The 27,785-nt window shown below is 27.2% G+C and overlaps 1 protein-coding gene and 1 long non-coding RNA gene across 3 annotated transcripts in view; both read right to left on the bottom strand.

Moving 5' to 3' along the window:
* The window catches only part of LOC149054380 (receptor-type tyrosine-protein phosphatase kappa-like), a 208,325-nt gene that overhangs the window by 103,970 nt on the left and 76,570 nt on the right, over positions 1-27,785 (bottom strand). For both annotated transcript variants that reach the window (XM_089230349.1, XM_089230350.1), the window contains one exon: positions 12,367-12,479. In XM_089230349.1, the coding sequence (XP_089086475.1) occupies positions 12,367-12,479 (113 nt within the window). The remainder of the gene's footprint in view (positions 1-12,366; positions 12,480-27,785) is intronic.
* LOC149054381 (uncharacterized) lies at positions 14,651-18,008 on the bottom strand. Its single transcript, XR_016192282.1, has 3 exons — positions 17,509-18,008; positions 16,908-17,389; positions 14,651-16,842 (listed from the first exon to the last, which is right to left on the bottom strand). It is a non-coding gene; the product is annotated as an uncharacterized LOC149054381 (long non-coding RNA).

Below are 27,785 nucleotides of genomic sequence, written 5' to 3'. Positions count from 1 at the left end.
AGTCTTTTATCTAAGAATGAAACTGTCACATATCCCAATTAGGATTTTTCATCATGATTTTCCTATTATTAAAATTTCTCTAGTTAGTATTTTCACTTATCTGATCATCAAATGAGAAAATTTAACACCCGCATCATAAATTTGTGATGGCCAAATCACGTACGGCTAACTTATATAAAATGTATGATAAATAATAAATTAAATAATTAGTTTACATAATGTCAATACCTAGTGATTATGTCTATTATCAAGTACCTATACGCCCTATCTACCTTAACAAGTATAATTAAAGTTGTAAGAGGTTGAATGTGTGCAGGAGGACAAATTAAGAAACACATGCGACGAAACTCTGTATGTGCACTCATTACTGCGACCAAAATTTGTTTGATAATTTAAGACTTGTCTTATTAAAAACCTACGAAGGTGGCCGAAGTAAAAGAAATTGCTTTATTTATTGTGCGCGTTTATGTATACATTAGAGGCATACAGTTTAGAGTAGCCAACGTGCGAATCCTAGGAATGTTTGCGTGTGTGTATTTTTTTTTTTTTTAATTGAAACCAATTGAGTATAAAGACGTGTGCGCAATTGGAATATTTCCAAATTGTAGCTGCCCAAAGTCGGTTCCCCGGTGAACAGATATAATAAAGTCTGTGTAGCGTGTCCTAGAGAAGAGGGTGTATATTATTTTCTATACAACAAGCCAGACGGCCCCACACTTTAGGTTAGGGAAAAGTAATATTAATTTTTATGAACACGACTATAGTCGTAAATATGCTAAAGTGCTCTAACTGCAGCATTATAATAAAATCGTAATTATAAAGACGTAAAAAAGTATTGAAAGGTAAGCACAAGTAATGAGCCGGTACCTACCTAAATATAATTGCAAATATTTTTGTATCTCCAAGTCTCAATACTCGAATAATAATAACTACAATAATGATTATAGGGCAATTTAATTTATAATGATATTATGCAAGTTTTCAAGTATTTTACTTAATTGTCTGAACTTTTTTGAGATCAATTCTAATATATTTTACTTAAAATTTGTTTTCGTATGATTTAAATGATTTATTTATAATTGTTTCTATCGTTCACCAAAAGGTTTATATAATGTTTTAGATTCTGAACGAAGTAATGAATTTATTGATTTTACAATAATATGTGTGTTTTAGATTCTGAACGAAGTGATGAATTTATTGATTTTACAATGATGTGTGTGTTTTAGATTCTGAACGAAGTGATGAATGTATTGATTTTACAATGATGTGTGTGTGTTTTTTTTTGTGTGTGTCTGTGTACAGCATAACTAGTCGAAATAATGCTTCGATTTCAAACTTTGGGGGTGGTTTCCGATGTAAAATTGAAGATCCTTGGTGCATTATAGAGGTCAAAAGTAAACATTTTCCAACAGTTTTCAAAAAAATCGAGAAAAACAAAAAAAAAATGGAAGAAAAACGGGAATTTTTACGCAAAATCAGTTTTCCACCAAATCGATTTTTTTATATGGTTGTAACTCAAAAACTAATCACTGCAAATACTTGAAATTTTCACCAAATGTTTATGTTAGTGTTATCTATCTACAGTTTAACTTTCAAAATTTTTTGACTTTTTTGAGTTATTTATAGACAACTGAAATTTTCAATTCTTTTTTGAAGTGTCAGTAAAAAAATGTTGGACAAACCAAAAAAACTTGAAAATTTAATACAAGGTTCCTTATGAGTTTTTCTTATTGTAGCTAAAAAAAATTAAAAATCGTGTCACAATTTGTTTTGATAATTTCAAGTAAGTTCAAAATTTTACGAAATCTGTCGAAAACGCGAAAATTTGCAAGTAATTTTTAAGTTGAAAAATCATAAAATTGTTTGCGTTTATAACTAAGGATTAAAAATACAACACTAAGTTTTCCATAAGTTTTCCTTCTAGTAGCTATAGAGAAAGCTCGAAGCATCATTATAGGAAAAATTTTAAGTGCGTTTGAATTTTAAATTTTTACGAAATAGCGTATCGATAACGATTTATCCTGAAACGATTTTAAATATTTGTTATTATTCAAAAAGTATATGTAGTAGATACTTGAAAATTTTACCAGTTATTAAGATTGGCATTTTAAAAATTATAAGAATACATAGGCACAATTTTTTTTTATTAGTATTTGAAGTTCAAATACTAGTAAAATATAAATGTATCACACTATATTATTGTCATCATAAGCAAATTTTGTTTAAATAATTAAAGTGTTTCTCAAGTATTGTTTATTTTTTATTTGAGTTGACTTTTGTATTATGTTAGTCAATATTTAAGCGTTTTTATTTTTTAAAGACATATTATTAGTTAATATTCAAAAGATGTCTCTACGGCTATGCTGTGCAGAATTTAATCTTTACTTTTGTAAATGAACTATGAACAATAAATTCTTTAAGAAAGAAAAACAATGATTAGACTGTTTGTGTCGGCGATACCTTTCAAGTAGAGTTCGATAAGTTTATACATATTTACTTAGATTCCATTATTGTTACGGGACTTAACGTTTTTACCTTCTTTTTTTCAATCAATGGTAGCTTTGTTCTTACTTCTATACATAAAATATTTCTTCAGACTTATGCTGGAAAAAATATATTACAAAGATCTATAAATATATCTATTTCGCATATTTATTATCCATTGTAAACGAGGCGTATTCGGTATTAAGAATTTCAAAACGTAAACTATTTTAAATAAATACTACACATTTAATATTGGCACGAATATAAATATTTTCCAACGGCTGTATCTTATTACAATAAGATTTATTAATTTATAAATTACATTAGTACCACGCATGCATAGTAGGTATACAAATGTTAATACATTAAAAAAAAAAAAAAAAAATGTTTTAGTATCCATCACGAGTTGAGTTATTCATAAATTAATATGAAGCCAAAAGTCTGATTTCTGTTTTTTGTGGTATAATATATATTGCATATAAACATTTTAGTAAAATTTTCTTAAATTGATATATTGTAGCAGGTTAGGAAATACCTTTCATTATACGCGGTGAAAAAAAAAAATGAATTAAAAATTATAAAAACTAGGAATGCATTTTAAAATTAGAAATTATTAATTAACTCAAGGAGGAAATATTCAGTCATGCAATTTAAAATGCCTATAAATGGATTATCGTTCTTCGATAATTATTCTTCTTTTAAATATTTCTTCATTCGACGCGAATTTAACCAAAAACCTGTCTAGATGTTAACGACCTGTAGGCACCTCTATGTTTTTTGTTGCGCCATTTAGAGGATCCTCACAACTTTTCGACATTCTATTGTGAGCACCAGTTTGAGGACTGACAAAATTGTAAGTGAAAATAACGATTTATGTTAAATGATTAAGCCCTGTAGCATTGTGTATAGTTCATAAGTTTTATACCCAACCATAAATTAGAATAAATAGTTCTACTTAGATTTTTGTTGTATTTTATTGCTTGTAATAAAAGTAGACTTTTAACATTTACAAAAAAACATTTCGTCGTTTCCCGACAAATGTCCCTAAAAATCCATTGTTGAGGTAAAACTCTCTCTGCATTATTCTTACGTCCGTTAAAAATACTCATCGAAACGAACTAGTTCCCACTTCCTCTATTTAATATAGGCCTGGCCCGCAACAACAATAATCGAGAAATATTTAAAATAACAAAAATATTAAACTCAATAGTGAAATTCGAATATCCAAAAAGACGGTCCGATCCTCCTCAATATCATAATTGCCAAAAATATGGACACATACGTAATTAAACCCGCAAAATATGCAAATTGCGGTGGAAACCACACTGCAAACTACAAAGGATGCCAATCTCTTAAAAAATTACAAAACCGCATCAAACCAAAAGCTAAAAAAATAAATAAAGAACATCAACCTATTCCAACACTTGCTATACCGCCTATACCACCTTCATCTCGAAGAAGTGGAAATGAAGCCTCCAGTTCAAACTCAAAAGGAAAAAAACCTAAAAAAAAAACCTAACCTACGCCGAAATCGCAGCTAACAGACCACTACCCGATCAATCTCTACACATCACCACCAAATTCCTCGACGAACTAAAATCTATACTTAACCCCCTTCTTACTGTTTTAACATCCCTAATAAACAAAATAACACTCCCTATAACTCCTACTCCATAACACACACACACACCACATATTCCGTACATCAATAACACAAACACACAGTATATTTATTATATATACAGGGTGTTTCTGAAGTGTGTGAGGTAATTAGTATACGCATATTTACTGTGATGCCACAATGAAGATTTTTTTGGAATTTTTTTTTCTAACTTCAAAATCTGGGATTTTTAATGTTATTTTTAGAATTTTATCTTGAATGTAAAAATGAACACTCTAGTCATATTTTTTGCAAAATTCTCATACGGATCGAGATATCGCATCATTTTTGCGCTTGTCACGCGTTTTTCGCGCTCAAATCGCGCTAACTAAAAAAAAAGTCGTGCGACACATGGATTTGTATGAGAATACTGCAAGATAACCAGCGGTGATAATTATTTGTTGTTATTGATAATACACAATTAATTAACACATTGTTTTACATTGTCGACTAATAAAAAATATGAAATAATAACAAAATTAGGGTTAACAGAGTTTTGGGTAACGCTACATGTATAATCATTTTTTTATGTTTATTTTTTGGTATTGAAAATATAAAAATTTTAATTTAGTAATAGGTGTTTTGGATAAATTCAAAATTTTTGAATCTGATTATGAGAACAATTTTGACGATAAAAAGATTTATCTAAGTCAAGTATAGTTTATTTTTTGGAATATTTTTTTTTGTTTAATTAATTTGGAACATAATAACATTTAAAAAAATATGATTTTTGAGAATTTGCTGACATGAGTATATTTATTTACTTATCATATAATATTAAAAAATTTTATCAAACGTTGAATTACCATATTTTTTTATTTATTTTTTTTTTTTTTGTCAGATCTTTCTGTTATACCCTATATATTTTAATTACTAATTGTATTTAAAGAGCATCATGTAAACTAGAAATACATAATTATTATTAAGTTATAAATCATATTAAATTTAAGTTTTGGACATCATCTGCTATTATACAAATAGTAATACAGAATTAATTAGTTTGAATAAATAAATTTAATATAAAAGACATTTATGCTATTTTTCAATAAATTATTGCCAGAATGAAAGCACATGTCTGAGCTAGGCAGCTAGCACACTATAAAGTCGCAGATGGACAACAAAACTATACATTTTAATATGATATAAAAACCATGTATGTGGGTTTAATATAATATGTTATATGAGCAGCGGGCATATATATTACATACAATTGTGATTGCAATACTTTTTGATCGTAAAAACCACATAATATATAGCTGTGCACGGGTCAAAGAAAATGTATATTATGTAAAAGGAAATGAAAACAACATGATATTATCGCGTTAACAGTGCGCGCGCGCGTTCTATCTCCGTTTATCTCACTTTGTCTATCTGTCTCTCTCGTGGCGAGTCGTATCCGGCCTTATTCCCTTATTCCGTCTTCAGAGGGATCGAAATCATCGTTATTATGCATGTCACTTCAAATTCTCGGATACGAAAAAACTTCCCTTAAAACGTCATCGTAGTCGGTTGACAAAACGTCCATAGCCTTTTTTTCTCTCTATATATTATTTGACGACCGACCGTAATTATTTACCGTGAATCCTTCAACGATGAATGTTAAACTGACTTGTTTAATGATCACTTTATCAGGTTTCATGTTCGGTCCATGACATTATATCGTACACTTTTATTATGTACAACGATAATGTTATAGTACACAGTAATAGCTGCGAATTACTGCTACTGCTAAAACTATTAACCAACTTATGTTTTTCTGGCCATTTTACGGTTATCATTATGATTTCTAATGGAACGTTGTCACAATACAAAATTACACAAATATTATGAATACATTTTCCAAGTCTCGTTTATATAATATGATAATAGTCCATATTGACTGTAATAATAAATATTATTGAGCGATACACTTCAACGTCAATACAAATATTTGCCTACCAATCTATAAAATAAATAGATTATAATACATAGAGGTATAAAATAATAATTATTCTCCTGTAATAGGTACTCTTGGTCGTGACCCGTGAGACTAGATTTACTTGAAAAATCTTTCAAAGTCATATACGTTGACCATGACAACCTAATGGTATTATAGATACTAGTCTCTGGTATTCAAAACGAGTTGGAAGTTTCCCTGGTATATATAACAATATGTTTTATTCATCTTCCATATTATATTATATTCCATCAATAGAATTGAACCTAACCTAACCTAAGTATAGTCATGCATTAAGCACTTTTTCATAGACGGTATTATTGGTTTTAAATTATTTGAGATAATAACACGGAAGTGTATAAGTCAAACTAAATTCTAAAGAATACGCAAAAATTAAAGTTAACATACAAAAAAATTTTTTGCGAAGGGATTATAAAATGAGAATTATTCAACTGCCATTACTTCAAAGTTTAAACGGTATTAATAAAAATATGATGAAAACAAATAATGATTAAAATAAATAAATTATTATTAGTATTTTGGAAAAAAAACAGCTAAAATTTATTATCAACACTTTATTCGAAGTTTAATGTCGTTCAAGTTTTTATGTGAATTTTCGTAGTATAAACATTAAATGAGGGTTTTAATGTACACACGCTGAATTTCATTATTGAAACAGAATAAACGACCCTTAAATAATGAAAATACTTTTTCTCATAAGTTATTTTTTTAATTTATACGGATATTCACATCTCTCTACCTATTCGTTAAATAAATTTAATATAGTAGTGTTAGAGTAACTAATAAGAAATGTGAATGTTTTAACAAGTACCTAGGTATAGGTTATTATTATTTATAGGTATTTATTTTGTTTGCATATAACTACAAATTTATGCTACACAACCTGTTTTAAGTTTAGAGTGTGTAAGATACATGTTTGGGAATTGTTGAGGTGGCCACACATAATGATGAAACTATGGACAATGGGAATTTTCATTTTTATTTCACTTATAAGTCGCGCGGCACCAATTGCGTAGGTATTAGACCACCTTAGAACGGTATTTCTCAACCGATGTGTCACAAATTACCGTGAAATATGTAGCCAAAAAAATTGTTTATTTAAATTGTACGAATTCAAAGTATAAATACGTATATGACATTAATATTTCGGTAAAACCGAATGGTAAAAACTACAGATAAGATAAAAATATTTGTAAAGATTATCTCATTCTTAGTTTACATACAGGTTTATAACTGTTGCTTTTTCAAAAAACCATTAGTTATTTAAAGTGCTTCAGTAACTAGGTAGAAGAGAATATTATTGTAATATTTATGAAATTAAGTGTTTGGACGTAGATGAAATCAAAGTTGGCAGAATCAATTGAATGTATGATTTTCTTACATAAAGTTAATACTTAATAGCAACGTTAATCGTTAGTCAGTGATTGATGGCGGTATACTACAAAATATAGGTTTGTTCAATTATTTGATAGCTATGCTGTTTAGCATATAATTATTGAACACAGTACAAATCTATATTTCAATTTCAATTTTTAAAGTGACATCTTAAACAGAGAGTGTAATATTATTTTTTAATTATTTTTTTCCTTAACAAGAAAATAGGTATTCGCTTTTTTTAAATGTGGTTATATTCAAGAAGTTTTACAATATTCTTTTTAAATACTCAACACACACAATAAAGGTGTGAATTCTAGCCGGATGTTTACTAATATAAAATATTGTTTTGGTTATTGTAATAGCAGGGTTAACATAAAAGGTACACGAGTTATTTTCATTAAAAACATGTCAAAATTAACAAGGTTAACATTGTTTTTACAATAATAAGACTAGGCATGTATAAGATTAATTTCTTATTTTTTCCTCTTCATGTTTCGAAAAATTTAATATTTACTGCTTTATTAAAAATAACAGTAAAAAATTATTTAAAAATAATTCTAATTTTAATGATACGGCAATAAATATGTATAACACATTAGTTAAAGATATTACAGTAATATTAATATTGTAGTTATCAGTATTTAAACAATTAAATAAATAATAATCAAAAATAAAACATATAATTTTTAAAATTAATTTATATAAATATTATATCCTCATGAAATATGTAAGTGTAAACCAAATGAATATTGTGTACAACAAATTACTTATCATTAATAATAATAGTAGGTAGGTTAGCCCCATACATTATAAGTTGATACTAGATACATATAAGTATTTGTTTATATTTTAACATATAGTAAAATAATTAATTGGTTTTAAATTTTTATAATTGAATTAGTTGTAGTAATAGTTGATTATTATAATTTATAAGCTATTAATTGAACCTAATTTTGATAATATTGTAGTGGTTTGCACAGTAAATTTAATAAAACAGATGTTGATTGAAGCTTCATTAAGCAAAGTAAAGTATAAAAAAGTCATACTAATAATGAAGAAACTCGTAATTTTATGAATATTTTATTAACTATTTTCTTAAAATAAAGGAATTCCTTCTAGTTGGTATTCCATTAGATTATTTTAATTCAGTTTATTCACTTCAGATCTATTCTTTAATTTCAAACAAAAATAATGGTATTATGTTATAGAACATTGGTAAATACTCATCCTTTTAAATGACTCATCTTATTATTACCGTGGTTTTTAAACCTTTGTGTAATGTTTGCATTAAACATTTTTTATAAAATAAAAACAAAAACCGCGTAAATACTTTATGAGCTCATTATACTAAAATTTAAAATTTAGAACAATCTAGTTAATTTGAAAAAAATTGTTTATAAAAACTCTTTCTAGCTATGTTATGCTATATGAGTTATGCTTATGACATGTTGGTGACCAACACCCAAACAATTTGTTAACAACCACCAAAGAAGTCGTGACCCGATGTTCGAGAATCGCTACTATAAAATGTAATAATGCATTCTAAACGTAAAAAAAATAGTTAGCGGGTTTAGGTGTTTAATTTAAAGTTTAGGAATAGTCAAGATTTTACAGTTTTTGAATTAAACGTTAGAATATTTAAGACATTGAGATTGTAATGAATACACGGCGATTAAACGGGGTGAGGATACGCTATACAGCTTAAGACCGCAGCATTAATGTGTTTCGTATTAATATATTTCTGCGTTGAATAGATGACCATAAAGTATTCTTAATGGCCATCGTAATAATGATATATTTTCTATGAACTTGCTCATAATGCGTACTTACTACTGATGTTATTAAACTCGTGTAAATTGATTTAACGGTATACCTTTTATAAGATGCAATTAAGTGCTAATGACGCTAACACACTAGTCTCACTGCTGAAATTTAAGTCGAGTACGCAAATGTCTACCTATATAAAATCATTGCGTCTAATGTATATAATATTTTTAATTGAAATATTTTATTTCTACTATACGCAGTACTGCAGTGGTCTCAAACATATGGCACGCATGAAACATTTACTTCTTCAATAATTTTAAAAATAAAGAGAAACAATTAAAAAATCAATACGTCTTTTGACGAAATTCGGAAATGCTTAATTAGTAGGTGGAGGAAAATGTTCACTCCGGACTAATTTCTCAACATAAAAATTCTCTCAAAGATGTTATTTTAACCATAATGAATTCAGTGGGATTTTGTATAAAAATAAGAGGATGTTCTGCAGTTATTTTTAGGTATGTGGAAAGGAATGCGTTTTAAAATAAGGAAACAAGTAATTTTATGATTTAATTTTTATTCCGAGAGTATTGATGCAGTGTGAATAACAACAAAATGCTACATGACATAATTGTAAAACAACGATGAAATCGATGAATTTCAACTTTGAATTACGATATAATAACCGCGATAAAATTGATTATATGCACATAGAAGTATAGAACTAGTAGTTATTCCATTAACTACTTTTTTTTATTACCATTTAAATTTTATGAAGCTATAATTTTTTTAAATTTAATTTAAAAATATTATTCAAAATAACTATACATACATACACGTCTACCCACACAGTTATTCGTATTCTAGAAAAGTAGAATTAAATTTATGTAGCGCCTATAAAACTCTATATATCCTAAGCAAATAAAAATATTTAATAATATTATTATCTAGACCGGATCTACTGGATCTAGCATAACATATTATGTTTATATTTTCTAGAAATATTCGTTAATTTGGACAGTAAAAAGGAGACATTAATTTCATTGCTACACTTTGTAAATTTAAACAGTGTTGATACAGGAATAAATTTATATTGGTAAACAGCTTTATGAGCACTAAAAAAGAAATTATAAAACAGTAGACATGGTAATAAATATTTTATACTTCAATTTCAATAAAACATAAATGTATATTTTACGCTTAACTGAACTGCAATAACTACTATGAGGTGTTTTGCTGATTTTTGTGTTTACGTGTACACTGATTATGTTTATAGGATGTTAAAGTATATTGTTAAATACATTATATACAAGTATTATTACATTATACAGACGATTATATCTTGGTATTATACTTATATATTGTACGAACAAAACAACAAGTAAAGTTATTAGTTAAGCTTTATACTTTTCAAAACAGTTTTTCTTTTCAAAATTATGTCTGAAATCTAAAATATACCATTGTGGACTTATGGTCCTATTTTTATTTTGTATTTTTTTTTTTTTAATTTAATCGGAGCCAATAAGCTTGTAGTTTAATTTATAAAAATTAGATCAACATTCTGACATTACTACCTATTTAGTATTACAAAATACAAATTATAGTAACCAAAGTAACCAATTTTTTTTTATATAATAGGGACTAAAGTGGGTGTGGTATCCAATTCTATTAGGTACTCGGAGAAAAATAAATAAAACGCAAAGTAATAATAATAGCATATAACTAAAGTAATATTATAATATTATAGGCCTTATATTGTAATAATAAAGTTACAGAATATAGAAATCAATAATATAATCTTACGCGTTTTTGTCGCTTTTTTTTCATTCCATTATAGTTAATTTTTAAAATTATCTTATTTCATATAAATCGGATTATATACGATTATTAAAAAAAAGTTAAGTACTTAAATATTTCCTAATCATACATTTTAATGAGTATTTTTTTTATAGTATATAAAATTAATTTTATATATAAAAATAAGATTCTTTAAATATATATTTTTGAACTAATATAACATTAATGAGCATACGAAATATCAGTATAATAAGAATATTAAAAATATTTTGATTTACATTAACTTATAGTAACATAAATTAAGTGAGTGTATAATAATCAATTAACGATAATATTATGATTTTGTGTCACATAACTTGATGATTTTTATATTTTCAAAATAAATCAGCAAGTATGTTGTAGCCTGTAAGAGATATATTGTTGTATATTTAACCTAATAGTATTTATAAATCAAATTTATATTCGTTTATGAAATATTAATATGGTATTAAATACTAAATAAATGGACTATAATAATTTATTTGAAGAAAACTGTAAGTAAGTGCAGTAATAAGTTGATATAATAAACTTACTCGCACAAAAAGAAAAATATAATACTATAACAATTACTAATAAGTTTCTAAAATAACTTACTTTAAGTTAGTTAGTAATTTACTCACTAACTTTAAAGTTGTTTGAAATATGTACAAAACTACAATTATTAATCCAATAATTTTGTCGGTTCATTGATTATATTCTTACATAATATAATATTACGATTAGATACTCATTTATTTTAAACTGAAAAGCTTAGGTAAGTAGAAAATAAAATATTATTTTACATAATATTTTTATAAACTTTATTTGCATGTCCGTAACTAAGATTTTATAGGACATTGATCGGACTTCAGTTGAAAATTATTATCATAATATACGAGTACACTAAAAATTAACCATAACTACCTAAATATAATTTATAGTAAATCTGTATTTTTTCCAAATTGTTACCTAAGTAGTTATGTGCGTACGAAAACTTGTACGCAATACGTTTGTTCTACGACTGTATAGTACTTATGATTGTATAAAAAATATTAATCATTATGATTTCTGTTTATATTTTATATGTTCAATTTATCATACTGTTACTTTTATTCTATTCTGACAGAAAAGTTATTTCAATTCCAAGACTAGATAACAATTATATGATTGAGTGATATTTTACCGCTGAACAGCCTGTATAATGCTTATTATAAATAAATTATTATTTGTATACGTAGATATTATAGATTTTATCGCTCGCGCAATAATGTAATGTAGGTGTTTATTGAATATACCTAGTTATAATTACCTGAAACTCTAATTTGTACAGCACCGGATATTTCCGCCTCTGATCACAGTGTTTGACAAAACACTCTTTTGGAATTTTTTTGTCGCCAGATATCACCCCGTTGGGCCCCACAGCTGAAAACAGATAATTAAAATAATTATTATTAAAAGACAAACATAATATAAATGATTACTAAGAATTTTTGTTAGGACACCAAGTGCAATTTTATTAAGTCTAGTTGGATAACATTAAGTACCTCTTTCTCTCTCTCTAGTCTCCACCAATATGCATCAATAAGAAGGAAAATAAACCTATTGGTCTAAATTAGTTCGGGGTGTTAAGTGGTTTTTCAGGTTTCGTAAAAACAATTATAATTATTTTCTCTTAATTTTATCTCACTCTTTGTTTTTCAAATATTAGAGGGCGCAATTGATCAGAGAAAAATTAGTGTTTATGAGACGACTGTGAGATGAGTGATTTGAGTTACTTGGGGTATTCGATAAACAAGAAAATAAAGTCAAAAATATTATTATCTGTGATCCATAATCCATATCAGTGGTATAAAACATACATCTATCGGCTATATTACCACAACAAAAAATATTATTTAGTGTCGTTCGCATTAAACAAACGATTTCACATTTCAGCGAATAGTTATTGTGAAAAAATGTTTTCCATTTATACGTTGAAAAGTACGATCACCTCACGGAATCCTATATAGGTACCAACCACTATTTTTTCATTATTATCGGGAGCTCCATTAAATTTAACGTGAGGTTTTCTATTTTTTAGAAACACGGAGTACCTAAATCGTAATAATAACTCTGAAACTCCAATTCCTATTTGATTTAGAGGCAGTAATAAAATTCTGTAGTCAACTACCAAGTATATACAGGGTGATCCATTTAAGTGGGTACACTAATTATCTCGAAAAGTATTAACTTTTTTTGAATTTTTTTTTTTTTAAACTTCTAGGTTTATGTTTTTCTAAAACCGTATAATATTTTAATTTTTTTCACCCTTATATTTATTAGTGAAACCACTATCAACTTTTGATTTTCAAATGGTAACATATAATAAAAATATCATGAATTAATAATCCCATTTTTATTGTGAATTTACGCGTTAACATTTTTATTTTTCAATGATTCGTTTGCGAGATACAGCTCCTCAAAGTATTGGTGGTTGAAAGTCGGTACCGCTGGAAAATTTTAATTTGTAAAGCCCAGAAGCTATAACTGATAAATTCGATACCGTTCGAACTAACTACCTAAGGTACCTAACATTAAACATATTGATAATTGTTGTGCTTTGAACCTCATTAATTGAATGTCGAGCTATTAGTGCTATTACACCTTTATGCTAATTTAAACATTAAAGCTACGTTTTGTTGACCTTGACTGTCGCACCAAATCCCCTCCATAATCAATATTACCATAGAACAATAATAATCGTATTACAATTTACAATTACCGATATTTGGCGATACCTTTATCATTATTTATAATTATCTATGATGACCACGGTCTTATGAGATAATAGAATTGATTAAAATATTATAATATCATATTAGTTAATTAATGATAATAGTAAAGAAAAATCAATACTGATTACTGATAAAAAAACTTTAAAACTTGTGAAGTAATATACAATAACGTATATTTTGTATATCTACTGACTTGGTGTACACTATACATGTTTCATCTAAGGATACATCATATAAACAATAATAGAAACATCTTGAAAGCTTGAATTCTTTTCTAATTGAAGGTATATCTTGGTCTTTAATTAACTTACTGTTGCCTATTTTTTCAGTTAAATTGGTTATAATAACAAAAATATTGGTTGTATTTGAAAATGTAATTTTATTTTTTAATTCTTTCATGTTTGTTAGTTGATTTATGATTATTATTTTTAAGTATATGGTATAAATATTACTCATTACTCTTTAGTATACACTAAATCTGTAGGCATATTGGTAAGTGTTTTCGTAGTATAGGTACTGTAATTATGAGGTCGGTTAGATAACTTATAATAATAAGACTAAACTTGAATAATCGGAAAAACTAGTTATTACAATTATTCATGATTTTGTTTTAAATAAACTATAACCCACTATAATAACATTTAAGTATATCTTTAGAATAATATATACCTATTTTTTTAAATTGTCAAAAAAAAATCAATTACAAAAAAATATAGTATAATAAAAATCAATGGGTATGGTACACCTTAAAGTTTATAATACAGTATACACACATATAAATATTAAACAAATATACCAGGTATAATAAACACCAATATCTTATGAAAATAAATTATTGAGTTTAATGTCTTATAATACTGTCCAGTACAAAATTTGAACACAATAATTTTTAAATTGATTTTGTGGTTTAAACGATATATCAATATGTACAAATATACTTAATAGCTTTAAAACATAGTAAGCGACTAATAAAAAATTACATAGTAAATGATACAATTTTTTTTAATAATACAATATAATACAGGTGTATGCTGACATTAATTTCAGATGGTTTATGATAAATTGACGAGGCTCATTACCCATTTGTAAAATCTCTTCAGAGGCGCATACAAAGCTACCTAAGAAATTGTTTTATATACCTTATTATTTATTTAAATTAAAGCATATTCAGCACACCCCTATGATACAACTGACAAAAGTTTAAAAATGTAACTAAATCTATATAAATTATAAAATGAGGTGATTAGAGCCATATTTAAAATGTTATTTTCACAATTTAACAATGTTTTATTGCCAATATTTTTTCAATACAATATTAATTTAAAACTTTACTAAACTTGTAGGTCTTGTTTTTATGATTTACCTTCTAATAGGTTATTTTTTTTTTTTTTAATTACCATTCAAAACTATTTCACATTAGTTTTGAATTAATTATAGCAAGTTAATAATCATAATTTTAAATATACATATTATATGGTGCCTAACCTATAAGTAAACATCTAGCATATTGTAATTTTAAATGCATACTAATTGTACAACTTTTTTTCAATTATCTATATTATTTAATTAAAAACAACTTAATTCAAAATTGCAAATTCCACATATTACCCCATTTTATATTTATAATATTGTGAACCACTTAAATAATTTAAAATAATTTAATAGTGAAAGACTATGGATAGTTAAATATTTCAAATTTAAATTTATATAATATTATGTTTTTTTAACAATACAATAATTATGAATATTGTTACAAACAATAAGGTAATATGTCAAAAACAACTTAGCTATTTCAATATGTCGTGACTGAAATCACCCCATTTTATATTTCTATTATTATGAACCACTATAAAAGGCATTTGTGTAGCAGGTGATCTACCAATTTAATAGAAGTGATCCACTACAAGATTTAGGTACCTATAATAATAATATGTATAATATGTACATTGTACATACCTATTAGGTTTAAAATATATTTTACCATTAATTATTAAGATATTTTTTTATTTAGGATTATCAAATCAAATAAGAATTCATTCAAAAATACACAGTTTACCGCCATTGATTAGTGCTACTATATGAAAATTATATTTCTATTATTATCAAAATCAGGAGTACGGCACGTACCTACATTATCATAATAGTAATACATTATAGTTTTCGGCTTAAATTGAGAAGTATGTAATAAGTAATAACTATAATAATTAATAGGCAAATAATAAAGGAGTAGAAGCGCACTTGATCGACTTTACAATTACTACTATGAAAGAAATGCACATTTATAAAATTTGATGGAGCACCTGCTAGATAAACACCCTTCAAAAATGTTACCATAATATTTAAAAGCCCAGGACTATGATAAATCTATTCCAAATTAAATGATACAGTTAGATCAAAATATTCGTTATGCAGTAATGCAAAATATGAGTTAAGATCATAACATGTATTCAAAAAAATTGAAACAAACTCAACTTAACCCCTAACTTAAAAAAATACAGTAAAATTTAAAAATGGGACTAATAATATTTTAACTTAGATTTCGTAGGTGGTAATAAATAGCTAACAACACCAATCAAACAGAAGAACTATTCAGTTGCAAAACACTAAAACAATATAATTTTAAATACAAATATTTTTATGATACATAAATATTAGGATTAAGACATACCTACCTAATATTATAACAAAGTAGTTATTTAAATAAAATATTTAATAATACCATGTATAATAATGAAGGTGAGTAATTTATGATTTTTTTTTTAATTTTCTAAAAACATATTTTACCACCCATTTAAGTATCAATGATTGATTGATGTTGTTAGCTAAATTAACTTAATTGTATAATATTTGTTAAAATTAAAAAAAAAAAAAACATTAGCAAGTACTATTTTCATTTAACATATTTTTAGTTTACTATATTATTGGGATTAAGTTTTTTTCTGGAATGCAGATTATCAGACTTGATTTTTAATCTTCTTTGAAATTAACTTGAGTAGTTGAGTATTTACTATCTAATAAATTAAAAAAGGATAAATATAACCAAATTATTTAACGGTAAAAAAATATGTTTACATACTTAATTCATTTTGTAGTCCCTCCCAACTATTAAAATTGTATATGGGAAACAACATTTTTATTTGTTATTGTTCTTGTTTGGAAAATGTAATGGACGATAGAAAATTATGTGATTTCAATATCCATCTCCAAATCATTTGGCCAAGTATATTTGTAGTAAATACAGATCAACTTAGTTCTTACTGTTCTTAGTAATAATTACTATGCCAGAATGTAAAATTTGAATATATGCAACTTATAAGTACTTCTGAACAGAGAACATTATATTTTTAAGTATGTATGATGTAGATAGGCAACCATCTTGTTGTGTCCAAGTAGATGGTAATAAGTAAATGAATAATATAATATATATGAAGTTGTATTAGGTTTGTGCTATGGTGTATTGGTGTCAGCCAATAATTTTAAGAGTATAACAAATTTTGTGTTATCAAACTTTGAATAACATTTATTGGTGGTGTAACTGAATGAACAAAACTGATTTAACTGAAAATAAAATTTAAATAAAAACTGTTAAGACGTCATAATAATGTATGGTAATATATGTACAAATTAATGTATTAATCATAACAATTTTTCTACATATACATTTTAAGAAAACTTACCAATAAACTGAATGTAGGTACAAATGTTGTGCCACAGAATATAACAATTGGTTGTGCTTTCCAAGTGGTTGGTATTCATGTATTATCAAATTTACATCACACTTCATAATATAAACTTAAATACATAGGTATATTTTTGATTGAAATATCAAATAAAATACATAAATATATCCCAAATTAGGACTTAGGTATAATGTAATTTTAAGTTCAATGGAATATTTTTGACAAACTTATTGATTCAACAACTATTTTGTTAGGTATATTATGCTTTTAAAGAAATTTAAACTGTCTGTCTACTTATAACGGTTTACAACATAAACTAACTATACATATTTAACTATTAAAGTAATAGTGCTATGCTGCATGGCCACATGGTTTAGTATTTTATTTCACAAGTTTTAAAGTTTTTTATCAGTAATCAGTATTGATTTTTCTTTACTATTATCATTAATTAATTAATATGATATTATAATATTTTAATCAATTCTATTATCTCATAAGACCGTGGTCATCACATAGAGTAATAATAATAATTATAATAATTACTCTATGGGTCATCATCAAGGTGTATTGATAAGGTGTCGTTACTTGTTTGATAACTTGATTGAAAACTTTACTACAGATAGTCGTCACCACCGGGAGCGCTGTATGTCCTAAAGAGGCCGATAAACGAACACTTTTGTATACCAAAGCCATAGAAAATTGAAAATATATTATGATTTAAGAAATAAAATTTAAAATTTTACATTGCATAATGACTTCTATATTCTAAATTATTTGTATTTAAATACTTTCTTTTTATCAAATACAATTATTAATATTATTAAATATTGTCATTTTTAAATTTCCTATTAGAAAAAAAATATATGAAAAATGTGAGAGTAATTCACTAAATTATCATACATAATGCTTTCAAAGTGTTACAATGAACAAATAATAATTATTAATTATTAATTAATATATTGATTTTTAAATACAATTCATTATTTGTTGATATTGAGGTTAATACTAGTATTCATATTACCTATGTGTTACCAAAATGCATATATTTTGAATACCTTTTTATAAGCATTTATTACTCAGTTGTACCTATCACCATTGATTTTATAATATATTCATAGTTTTTATAGTATATTATAAAATCAATGCTATCACCTATATATTATTATAAATTATTAACCGATATCTTGGGGATAGAAACATATCCTTATGCTAAATGGTTGATAGATTTATATGGTCATCCTAGATCAGTGCTTATTTTCTTTAGACTTTAAGCGTTTATGGAAAAAGTTTAAATACTTAAATTTTAATACTATTATTAATATTTTTCAAAAGTATATTAAAACATTAATTTACTATACATTTTAATAATTTATCTGTGTGAAATAGTACATGTAATTTTGGTATATACCTAATTTAGAAAAAACAATATATAATTTTGATTAAGAGGGCCTTGACAGTTTTACATTAAATTTAGGGAGCCTCATGACAAAACAATTTGAGAAGCACTGTACTAGATTATATTGTAAAATATCTAAATATGTATATACAATAATATGTATATAACTAGATGTCCCGGTAAAAGATCATGTTTGTAATGTTGCATTTTAATTTAAAAACTTCTTATTCATTTTTCACTGTTTATTTTTCAAACATAATTTGTAGTTATTAAAGAAATATATTATACAGACAAAATTTTTGAAAAAGGTTGGTTGCTCATTACACAGTCAAATATTAACCAAATATATCATAATGCAATATGTCAAGAATGATATTCACTTGCAAAAGAAAAAATGAGCAAGTTGTTAAAAACAAGAAAACACCAAAAAAACTAAACAATTTTTCAAAATTAGTTTGATGTTTATAAGATAACTATTATTGAATAATATTAAAATATAAATAATAATAATATACCTAATCATGTAAAAAAATATGCAAAATATTTTAAACATGTTTTTAGAGTTTTTTATGAGCACTAGAAAATAATACTTCACTATACCAGACTACTATTAAAATTAGGAGCAGAATCATAATAGATTTAATTTAATTTAAAGATTTTAAGAAGGATGCAAATATCCAAAGAATAAGTGACTAAATTATACATCATATTTTATAGTTGATGTCTACTCGATAAAAAATATTGCAAATGATTAAAATGCAAATTTAATGTATAATTACAGGCTCCAATTTATTATGCCAACTCAATAAAAAAAAACTTATTATGATTCATTGTTTTAGTAAATACTAAACTTCAATTTAAAAAAAAATAGCATTATAATTCGTAATTTTTAAGACATTTTGCATTTAAAAGTATGAATACATAGGCCTTCATAGGACAGGAAGCGCGCTCTGGTGACTATAGAACTGTGGTAATATTTTCAATCAAGAGTGTATACGTAATACGTATAGGGGTCCAGAGTGACGACACCTTATCAATACACCTTGGTCATCATAGATAATTATAAATAATGATAAAGGTATCGCCAAATATCGGTAATTGTAAATTGTAATACGATTATTATTGTTCTATGGTAATATTGATTATGGAGGGGATTTGGTGCGACAGTCAAGGTCAACAAAACGTAGCTTTAATGTTTAAATTAGCATAAAGGTGTAATAGCACTAATAGCTCGACATTCAATTAATGAGGTTCAAAGCACAACAATTATCAATATGTTTAATGTTAGGTACCTTAGGTAGTTAGTTCGAACGGTATCGAATTTATCAGTTATAGCTTCTGGGCTTTACAAATTAAAATTTTCCAGCGGTACCGACTTTCAACCACCAATACTTTGAGGAGCTGTATCTCGCAAACGAATCATTGAAAAATAAAAATGTTAACGCGTAAATTCACAATAAAAATGGGATTATTAATTCATGATATTTTTATTATATGTTACCATTTGAAAATCAAAAGTTGATAGTGGTTTCACTAATAAATATAAGGGTGAAAAAAATTAAAATATTATACGGTTTTAGAAAAACATAAACCTAGAAGTTTAAAAAAAAAAAAATTCAAAAAAAGTTAATACTTTTCGAGATAATTAGTGTACCCACTTAAATGGATCACCCTGTATATTGTAATATGTCTTCAGGTCTAGACCACGTTGTGAGTGTGTACACCGTACGTTAACAGCATTTCTTATTTTTTTAATGTAAATTATAAATACATTTAGCTGACAATATTACATAATATGATTGGTTCTTTTTCTTATTCTGAGATGGATCGAATAAATCGTATTACCATTACTAGGTCCGTTCAGTGTGTTTTATCGAAACATTTGAAACCATTAACAACACAAGAAAGACTATCTGACATTTTCAATAACTTTCATTACTGAACTTTTTTAACTTTAGGTGGCTTATACTCATAAGCAGAGCTTGAAACCGATTTCAAAACCGGTTTCAGAAATCGGTATAAACCGTTAAAAAACCGAAATCAAAATCGAAAACGAAACCGAAAAAAATTGGATACCAGTATTTTAATCTAAAACCGAAACCGTTATCAGCATTTTTCTCAAAATGACCCAAACATTTTAAAATAATATGCTAAACATGCTGAATATTCTATAAAAGATGAAATATTCTCAAATATGCAAAAGAAAACTTTTTTCTGTGAAATCAGTGTACAATGAATGGTTCACAAGTTTGCTGTAGTAAGACTGTATAATTATACTCAATAATAATATGTAAAAACATATAAATCCGCACCACCCTAAACCCAAGAGTTTACCGTGTAAAATGTGTATCAAATACGTTTCTGACGTATAATCGATAAACTGCACAATAATATTAAGACAATTTAAAATTCAATTCAATTTTCACCTCGATTGACATGTTTGTTTGAAGGGGTTTAACGTGTATAATGTAACGCATATAATATGTACATAATAAATATATTATTTAACTATAAATATATAATAAGGTTTATTCACATAATGACTGACGGTTGAACACATACGATTTTGTTTCCTTTTTGTACCTATATAATTATTATTTCTATTTGAATAGAAATGCATGTACGAGACATAATTTGAAAATAAAACCATAATGCAGACTTATTATAATATAACATATAACATGTAATAAACGTGTCACAAATATTTCTCATTAAAGAACACTTTTTCGTGGTTATATTCATTTTGGGCACATATTAAATATATTACTAATGGGATTTGCACCCCTTCAGCCATAACCACTCATTCAACACAATGCTCGCTTACCTCATCGAATTTGTATTGTTTCGCTCGAAAAGAGGTTGAAGTGACTACTATAGTTTCTGAAATGTTTACCATGATCCCCAAAACTACGTAAGTCACGTCAGTGAAACGTAGCAAACGTTATGGTATAGAAGTGTGGGTGGTATAGATATTATATGTATATCGGCTCGTTCGAATTATCAACGCTTCGCGGAACCTAAACCTCTCCGATGATAAACAATCATCTCTAAAAAGTGAATCGGATGTAATATGGAGTCGATCAATTTTATTTTTAATGGTCCTTGCTTTTTTTTGAAAACTGTTGGAGAATGTTTACTCTTGACCTCTACAGGGTGTCCCGCTAGGATTTACCCATTGCGATATCTAACGAAATAATGGAGATATCAAAATTCTGGTTTTATAATAAGATTTACAGGGATAAGAACTACAATTATTTAATTTTTAAATTTATTTTAATGTTTGGGTAAAAAAGTTAAAAAATATATTTTTTTTATTTAATTATTTCCAAAAAATTAAAGATAGTCATTTTGTAGAGTTTATTTTTCTGAAAATATTGACGTTTCAAAATTTTATTTTCATTAATTTCCTGATTTTTAATATTTTTTCTAGTTTTGAAGAAATAAAATATGATTATAAATTTTTAACTATTAGAGGTACACGGAAAGTATTCGGCCGGCCGTATGGGAATGCGCGTGACTCGGCAGGTTACATGTTTGATAACAGTACGGTGTAAAATAATTCGCAATTTTTCTCGAAACTAAAAAAAATATTAAAAATCAGGAAATTCATGAAAATAAAATTTTGAAACGTCAATATTTTCAGAAAAATAAACTCAACAAAATGGCTATCTTTAATTTTTTTTAAATAATTAAATAAAAAAATATATTTTTTAACTTTTCTACCAAAACATTAAAATATATTAAAATATGAAAAATTTTTAGTTCTTATCCCTGTGAGCCGTATTACAAGACCAAAATTTCGATATCACCATTATTTCGGGAGATATCGCAATGGGTAAATCCTCACGGGACATCCTGTATAATGCACCAAGGATATTCACTTTTACATCAGAAACCACCCCCAAAATTTGAAATTGAAGCATTATTTCGTCTAGTTATGCTGTACACAGACACAAAAAAAACACACACACATCATTGTAAAATCAATACATTCATCACTTCGTTCAGAATCTAAAATAACTTAAAATTTTAAGGACAAATAGGTATTAATAATATCGTACATTAAAATATTTAAATTTATATAATAAAAAAATATAATGAAATAAAAACGAGATGTTAATATTGTTTCTAATGCCTAATTTGTTATTTATTTCTTAAAACATTCGCCATAAAAGTATTTAAAGAATTACAAAAAAATCAATATTTTTTATAGAGTTGCCTGTGGATATTAAAATATTGGATGGATAATTTCGCATATAGTTTATAGTTGAATGTTTTATGAAGAATAAATTTACAGATCGGTGGTTTATTGAATTTATTTTAAAATTTATATTTTGCAGTAATTCCGGGCAATAAATCATATTATTTAATAATTTGAATAAAAATTTTAATTTAATTTGAATAAATCGTTATTCTAGTGATTGCATATTAAAAAACCGAATTGTAACATTATAATCAGAACGGAGTGCTCTATAAACAAAACATTAATAACATAAAAATCTGATAAAATTATTTTGAGTTTTGTTTAAATCTTGGATTTGTGTTACTAAATATGGATGCCAGATTAGGAGGACATAATCAAAATATGAACGGATTAGTGAGTAGTATATTTTTAATGCAGATTCATCTCTAAAGTTTCGACATGTTTGTTTTAAAATATCTAGTTTTGTCGACGCTTTATTTCTAATATAAAGTATATGGTCCTTAAAAGATAGTTAACATTACATTAGTTAGACCTATATATAAACCTATGTATTATATATTAATGGACTTCGCCTTCCTCATTTCCAAAAGTCAAATGTCGGTGCCAATATGGCGTTAGTTCAATATTATGGACGTAACGGCAACATGATGCATATAAATGTATATAAAATGTCTATTTTATGAAATAAAAATAGCAATGACCATACATTATAAATTCGGACCTATGAATATTATTATATATAAGTCACAGTTAGGTAACAACGTTTTGAACACAGACCAGTTCCTGTGTTTAGTTGATCTGTAAACTGCGCTGCAGTTCGCAAAACTCTCGAAAATATAATTTGCTAAACTTTATTTCATATTGAAAAATGTATTTATTTTATATACACCACAGACGAATTCAAAGTCATTGTGTATTCCGTATAATCTATTTGACTAGAAAACAACATATACGCAGAACTTTAAGACAATAATATAGTTATTAAACTTGAAACTTTTCGCAACATCAGTCACCAGTTCACCACATTGTTACACTATATATGTACTCTAAAACATATAAATTCGTTGATGTAGCTCTTAATTTGAATGTACAGAATTATAAAGACTTTCGCCATTCGCGTGGTGTTTACATGCAGTAAAATAATTGAAATCATCACACAGCGAGCTTGCAGTAGGCATCTCCTATCATTTAAAGCAACCACTGATCTGCAGACGGCGTGGAAGTCCTAACTATAACCCAGCCATCAATCTAGATTTTCTAATTAATTAAAAACCCATCTAAGGCTCCCTCTCCCCTATCGTTGAAATCCCTGTTGTCGAATCGTAATTTTGGCTTTTGAGTTGTTTTTTTTTCAAACTTTATGAATCGTCAGTAAGTCATAATTAACGCTGAAAATCTGATAACGTTAAGCCTCCTCGCGTAAGTCATTGACGGAGATAAAAACAATAGTGATGACGATTGTGTAATTTCTCAGCCCCGCCACCGACGACGTCAGGAAACACAGCCGCAGCCACACAATCGGTTGCAACACCCTCCCCCCACACCACACAATCAAACCACTTTCTGTGTACGACTTGACAAATTATGACAACCCTTATATTATATTATAATAATGTGATGCGCAGCGAGATTAGTGATGATAGGTCACAAATCAAGAATCTTCTCGATTACTCAATTGCAGATCAACGACTTTTTCCAAAGTTTAGTATACCTATATAATATTTTAATACATATTGTTTATTAACACGGCGCATTTGTAGCCTTTATTAGGTTGGGATATAAGGACATAAGGGCATATAAATTATATCCAATTAAAGAATACATAATACAGCAGGCACGTAATATAAGTATAAATTTCAGATGCTTTTTTTTCAAATTTATGTACAACAAATTAATAATTTTTATGACATAATTGCAGTAACAGAAATGTCAGATGGGCAGGCGGCTCCCTGCAGTAGAGTTATCCGTCCGGTTAATTTCGCAGGACTAGTGCAGGTTGAAACACTTGAAACGGTTCGCCCGGATGGACGGCCCGTGTCTTAAATAAATGTTAGACTTTGGTTTTTTGGTAATTAGGTATCTCTCTATTTTCTATTTTCTATTTATAATATATATATATATATATACAATGTAAGGGTGAGTAAAGCGTCGATTTGTGTCGACCAGACTTATATAAGTGGGTCGACACAATCTGGGGCGCTTGGGGTAGTTACCGGACTCTATCAATACAATATGATTTTAGATTTGTTTAATTTTACAAATATTGGGCTTGGGAGCCGGCCGTCGTCGGTACAAACTTAGGTAAGTGGTACCCCGACGACGAACCTGGCTCGGGAAGGTCAACTTAAATAAGTGCCCTGGGTGGTGAAAGTGTGACCCTGAAAAGGGCCGTTTTATTGAAATCCGGACTGTTCTGTTGGCCGCGGCACTGATACACGCCGTGGAGCGGTGGTTTGCATTGGTGTTCGTCGGTCGGACTATGCTCGAATCCGTGGAGCGGCGTATCGTCGTTGGGCTGCTAATGTTGTTGTGTGGTCCGGGTCTTCGATAGTCTGAACTAAACTGAATCGTTGGTAGTGTAGACGGTTTGAAGGCTTGAAGTGGACTGACTAGATTGTCGAAAGTGTCCGGTATTTATACCCTTTTCGACAATCACTTAATAATCACTTTCACACAAAATTTTTAAAATCTGTATATATTAATGATCGATTCCAGCTGAATAATAATTTAATATCGTACCGCGAAGTATCAGCTGACAAACAAAGGCAGCATGAATTTTATGAATTTCCGAACCGAGTTTACCACCGCGTGCCACTATGTACGTGTAGACTATACTCAGGCTATATTGGAATACTATCAAGATCTTCTCGGTAAATTATTTTATTTTGGATTGCAGTCAATAGTTTCGATAATTCATCATAAAATCCGGTCTTTACCAGTACACTTGTGGTGCGTTCTATGCAAACAGTGCATCTGCGCGTGATACGCCAACACATCAAGTCATTTTTTGAAAGGGTATGTCAGGCGTATACAATATTGTATTAATACAAATAGGGAATAATATTAATAATGTGTAATGATTTAATAATACACGATTTTTTTATTTGAATTAAGCCTCGGAAACTATGGCCATTGGCAACTATGAATTTAACTCTAAATTATTTACATGTTATATAAGTTACATATTAAATACTATTGATAAGGTTGGACTTAGTAATAAAGGTTATAATTTGTCTTATGTTGTCTGGGTGGAGGGCTTCTTACAGGATGTTTGAGATGCCTGCTTCCCGTCTATCCGTTTCGTATGAGAGGCATTCAGTTATGATGTGTTTGATTGAGAGAGGAGTACCGCAGCTGGCACATAGGGGTGGGTCTTCCTTCTTCATCAGATACTGGTGAGTTAGCGATGTATGTCCTATACGAATTCTGTTGACTGAGGTTTCCAATAATAAACGATTATACGATATGCGACTAATGTATTATACTAATATATCCATTTAATGTAAAATTGCGTTTATTCATCATCATTTCAAAAATTGTTAACATTTTTACATTGTTTCAAGTCGTTAAAATACAACAACTTTTCTAAAAATTAATAATATATTTTTATGATTTTTAAATATTTTACTTTTTTTAATGATAATAATATGTATATTTAATTCCTCTTATAATAAGCTAGATTTTTTTTTCTAAATATTTTTTGATCTATACAAATCAAATTTCGGATAATTGTTTTTTATAGATAGAAATGCTTAAATTTGAGACAAGTGAATTTGTGGATCAATATTTTGCGAGGTATTGCATTTTATTATTACGCTTATCAAAATTTTAAACACTTATTGTATATGTATTGGTACAACTTCACAAAATATTCTGTTTGGAATTTCGATATCAATATTATCAGAACAACAATGGTAACAATATAATAAATATTATGAGAATTGCGGAAAATGGCCTTGTGAAAAATGTAGTTAACAAAAGAAAAAATAACATAAATATATATTTGTATATGCTTGGTATACTTCACAAAATACTTCATTGTATTATTATTTTCAATAAAATAATATAATTTGAAACTTAAAATGAGCATAGATAAATATTTTTTTTGTAACATTCATAATATCATCGATATTAACTACTAAACAGTATTTAAATTCTGATTTTATTAGTTTGAGTGTGTTATAATTAAGCAATAGGTAATAGCATTGAATAATTTTTAAAGAAAAAAGCAGCAAATTTGGACGTTTTATATTAAACAGGACCAGTACTGAGTTATAAGTTCCGTAAAAATAATTTAATAATTTAATAATAAATAACCTAACCTAGCTAGGCATTCTAGTGGGATGATGAAGGGTCCTACATAACCTTATTGTATTGGTTTTATAGTTAATAACATTATGGTGTCATGTAATATTTATAAATTGAAAGAGGTGAGGATAGTATTTTATATGATTTAAAAAAAATAACAAGTGAACGGATGGAGGGCACTTACTTTTTGTGATGGAACGGCATTCGGACTCAGGTACATTGTTAAAGTTTTATACTTTTATTTGCATTTATAACCATATAACGTTGTAGGTATATAGAAATATATTATGTATAATGTCTGTATACAATAATACATTTAACTGTATATATATGCAGTAGAGTTTTAAGTTTATAAAAACGTGGATA

This window comes from Diuraphis noxia, unplaced genomic scaffold, assembly GCF_037042655.1.
Source record: "Diuraphis noxia isolate RWA-SAM2 unplaced genomic scaffold, SU_Dnox_SAM2 contig0007, whole genome shotgun sequence".
Classification (NCBI taxonomy): Eukaryota; Metazoa; Arthropoda; class Insecta; order Hemiptera; family Aphididae; genus Diuraphis; species Diuraphis noxia.
This window is presented reverse-complemented; position numbering and strand designations above follow the sequence as displayed.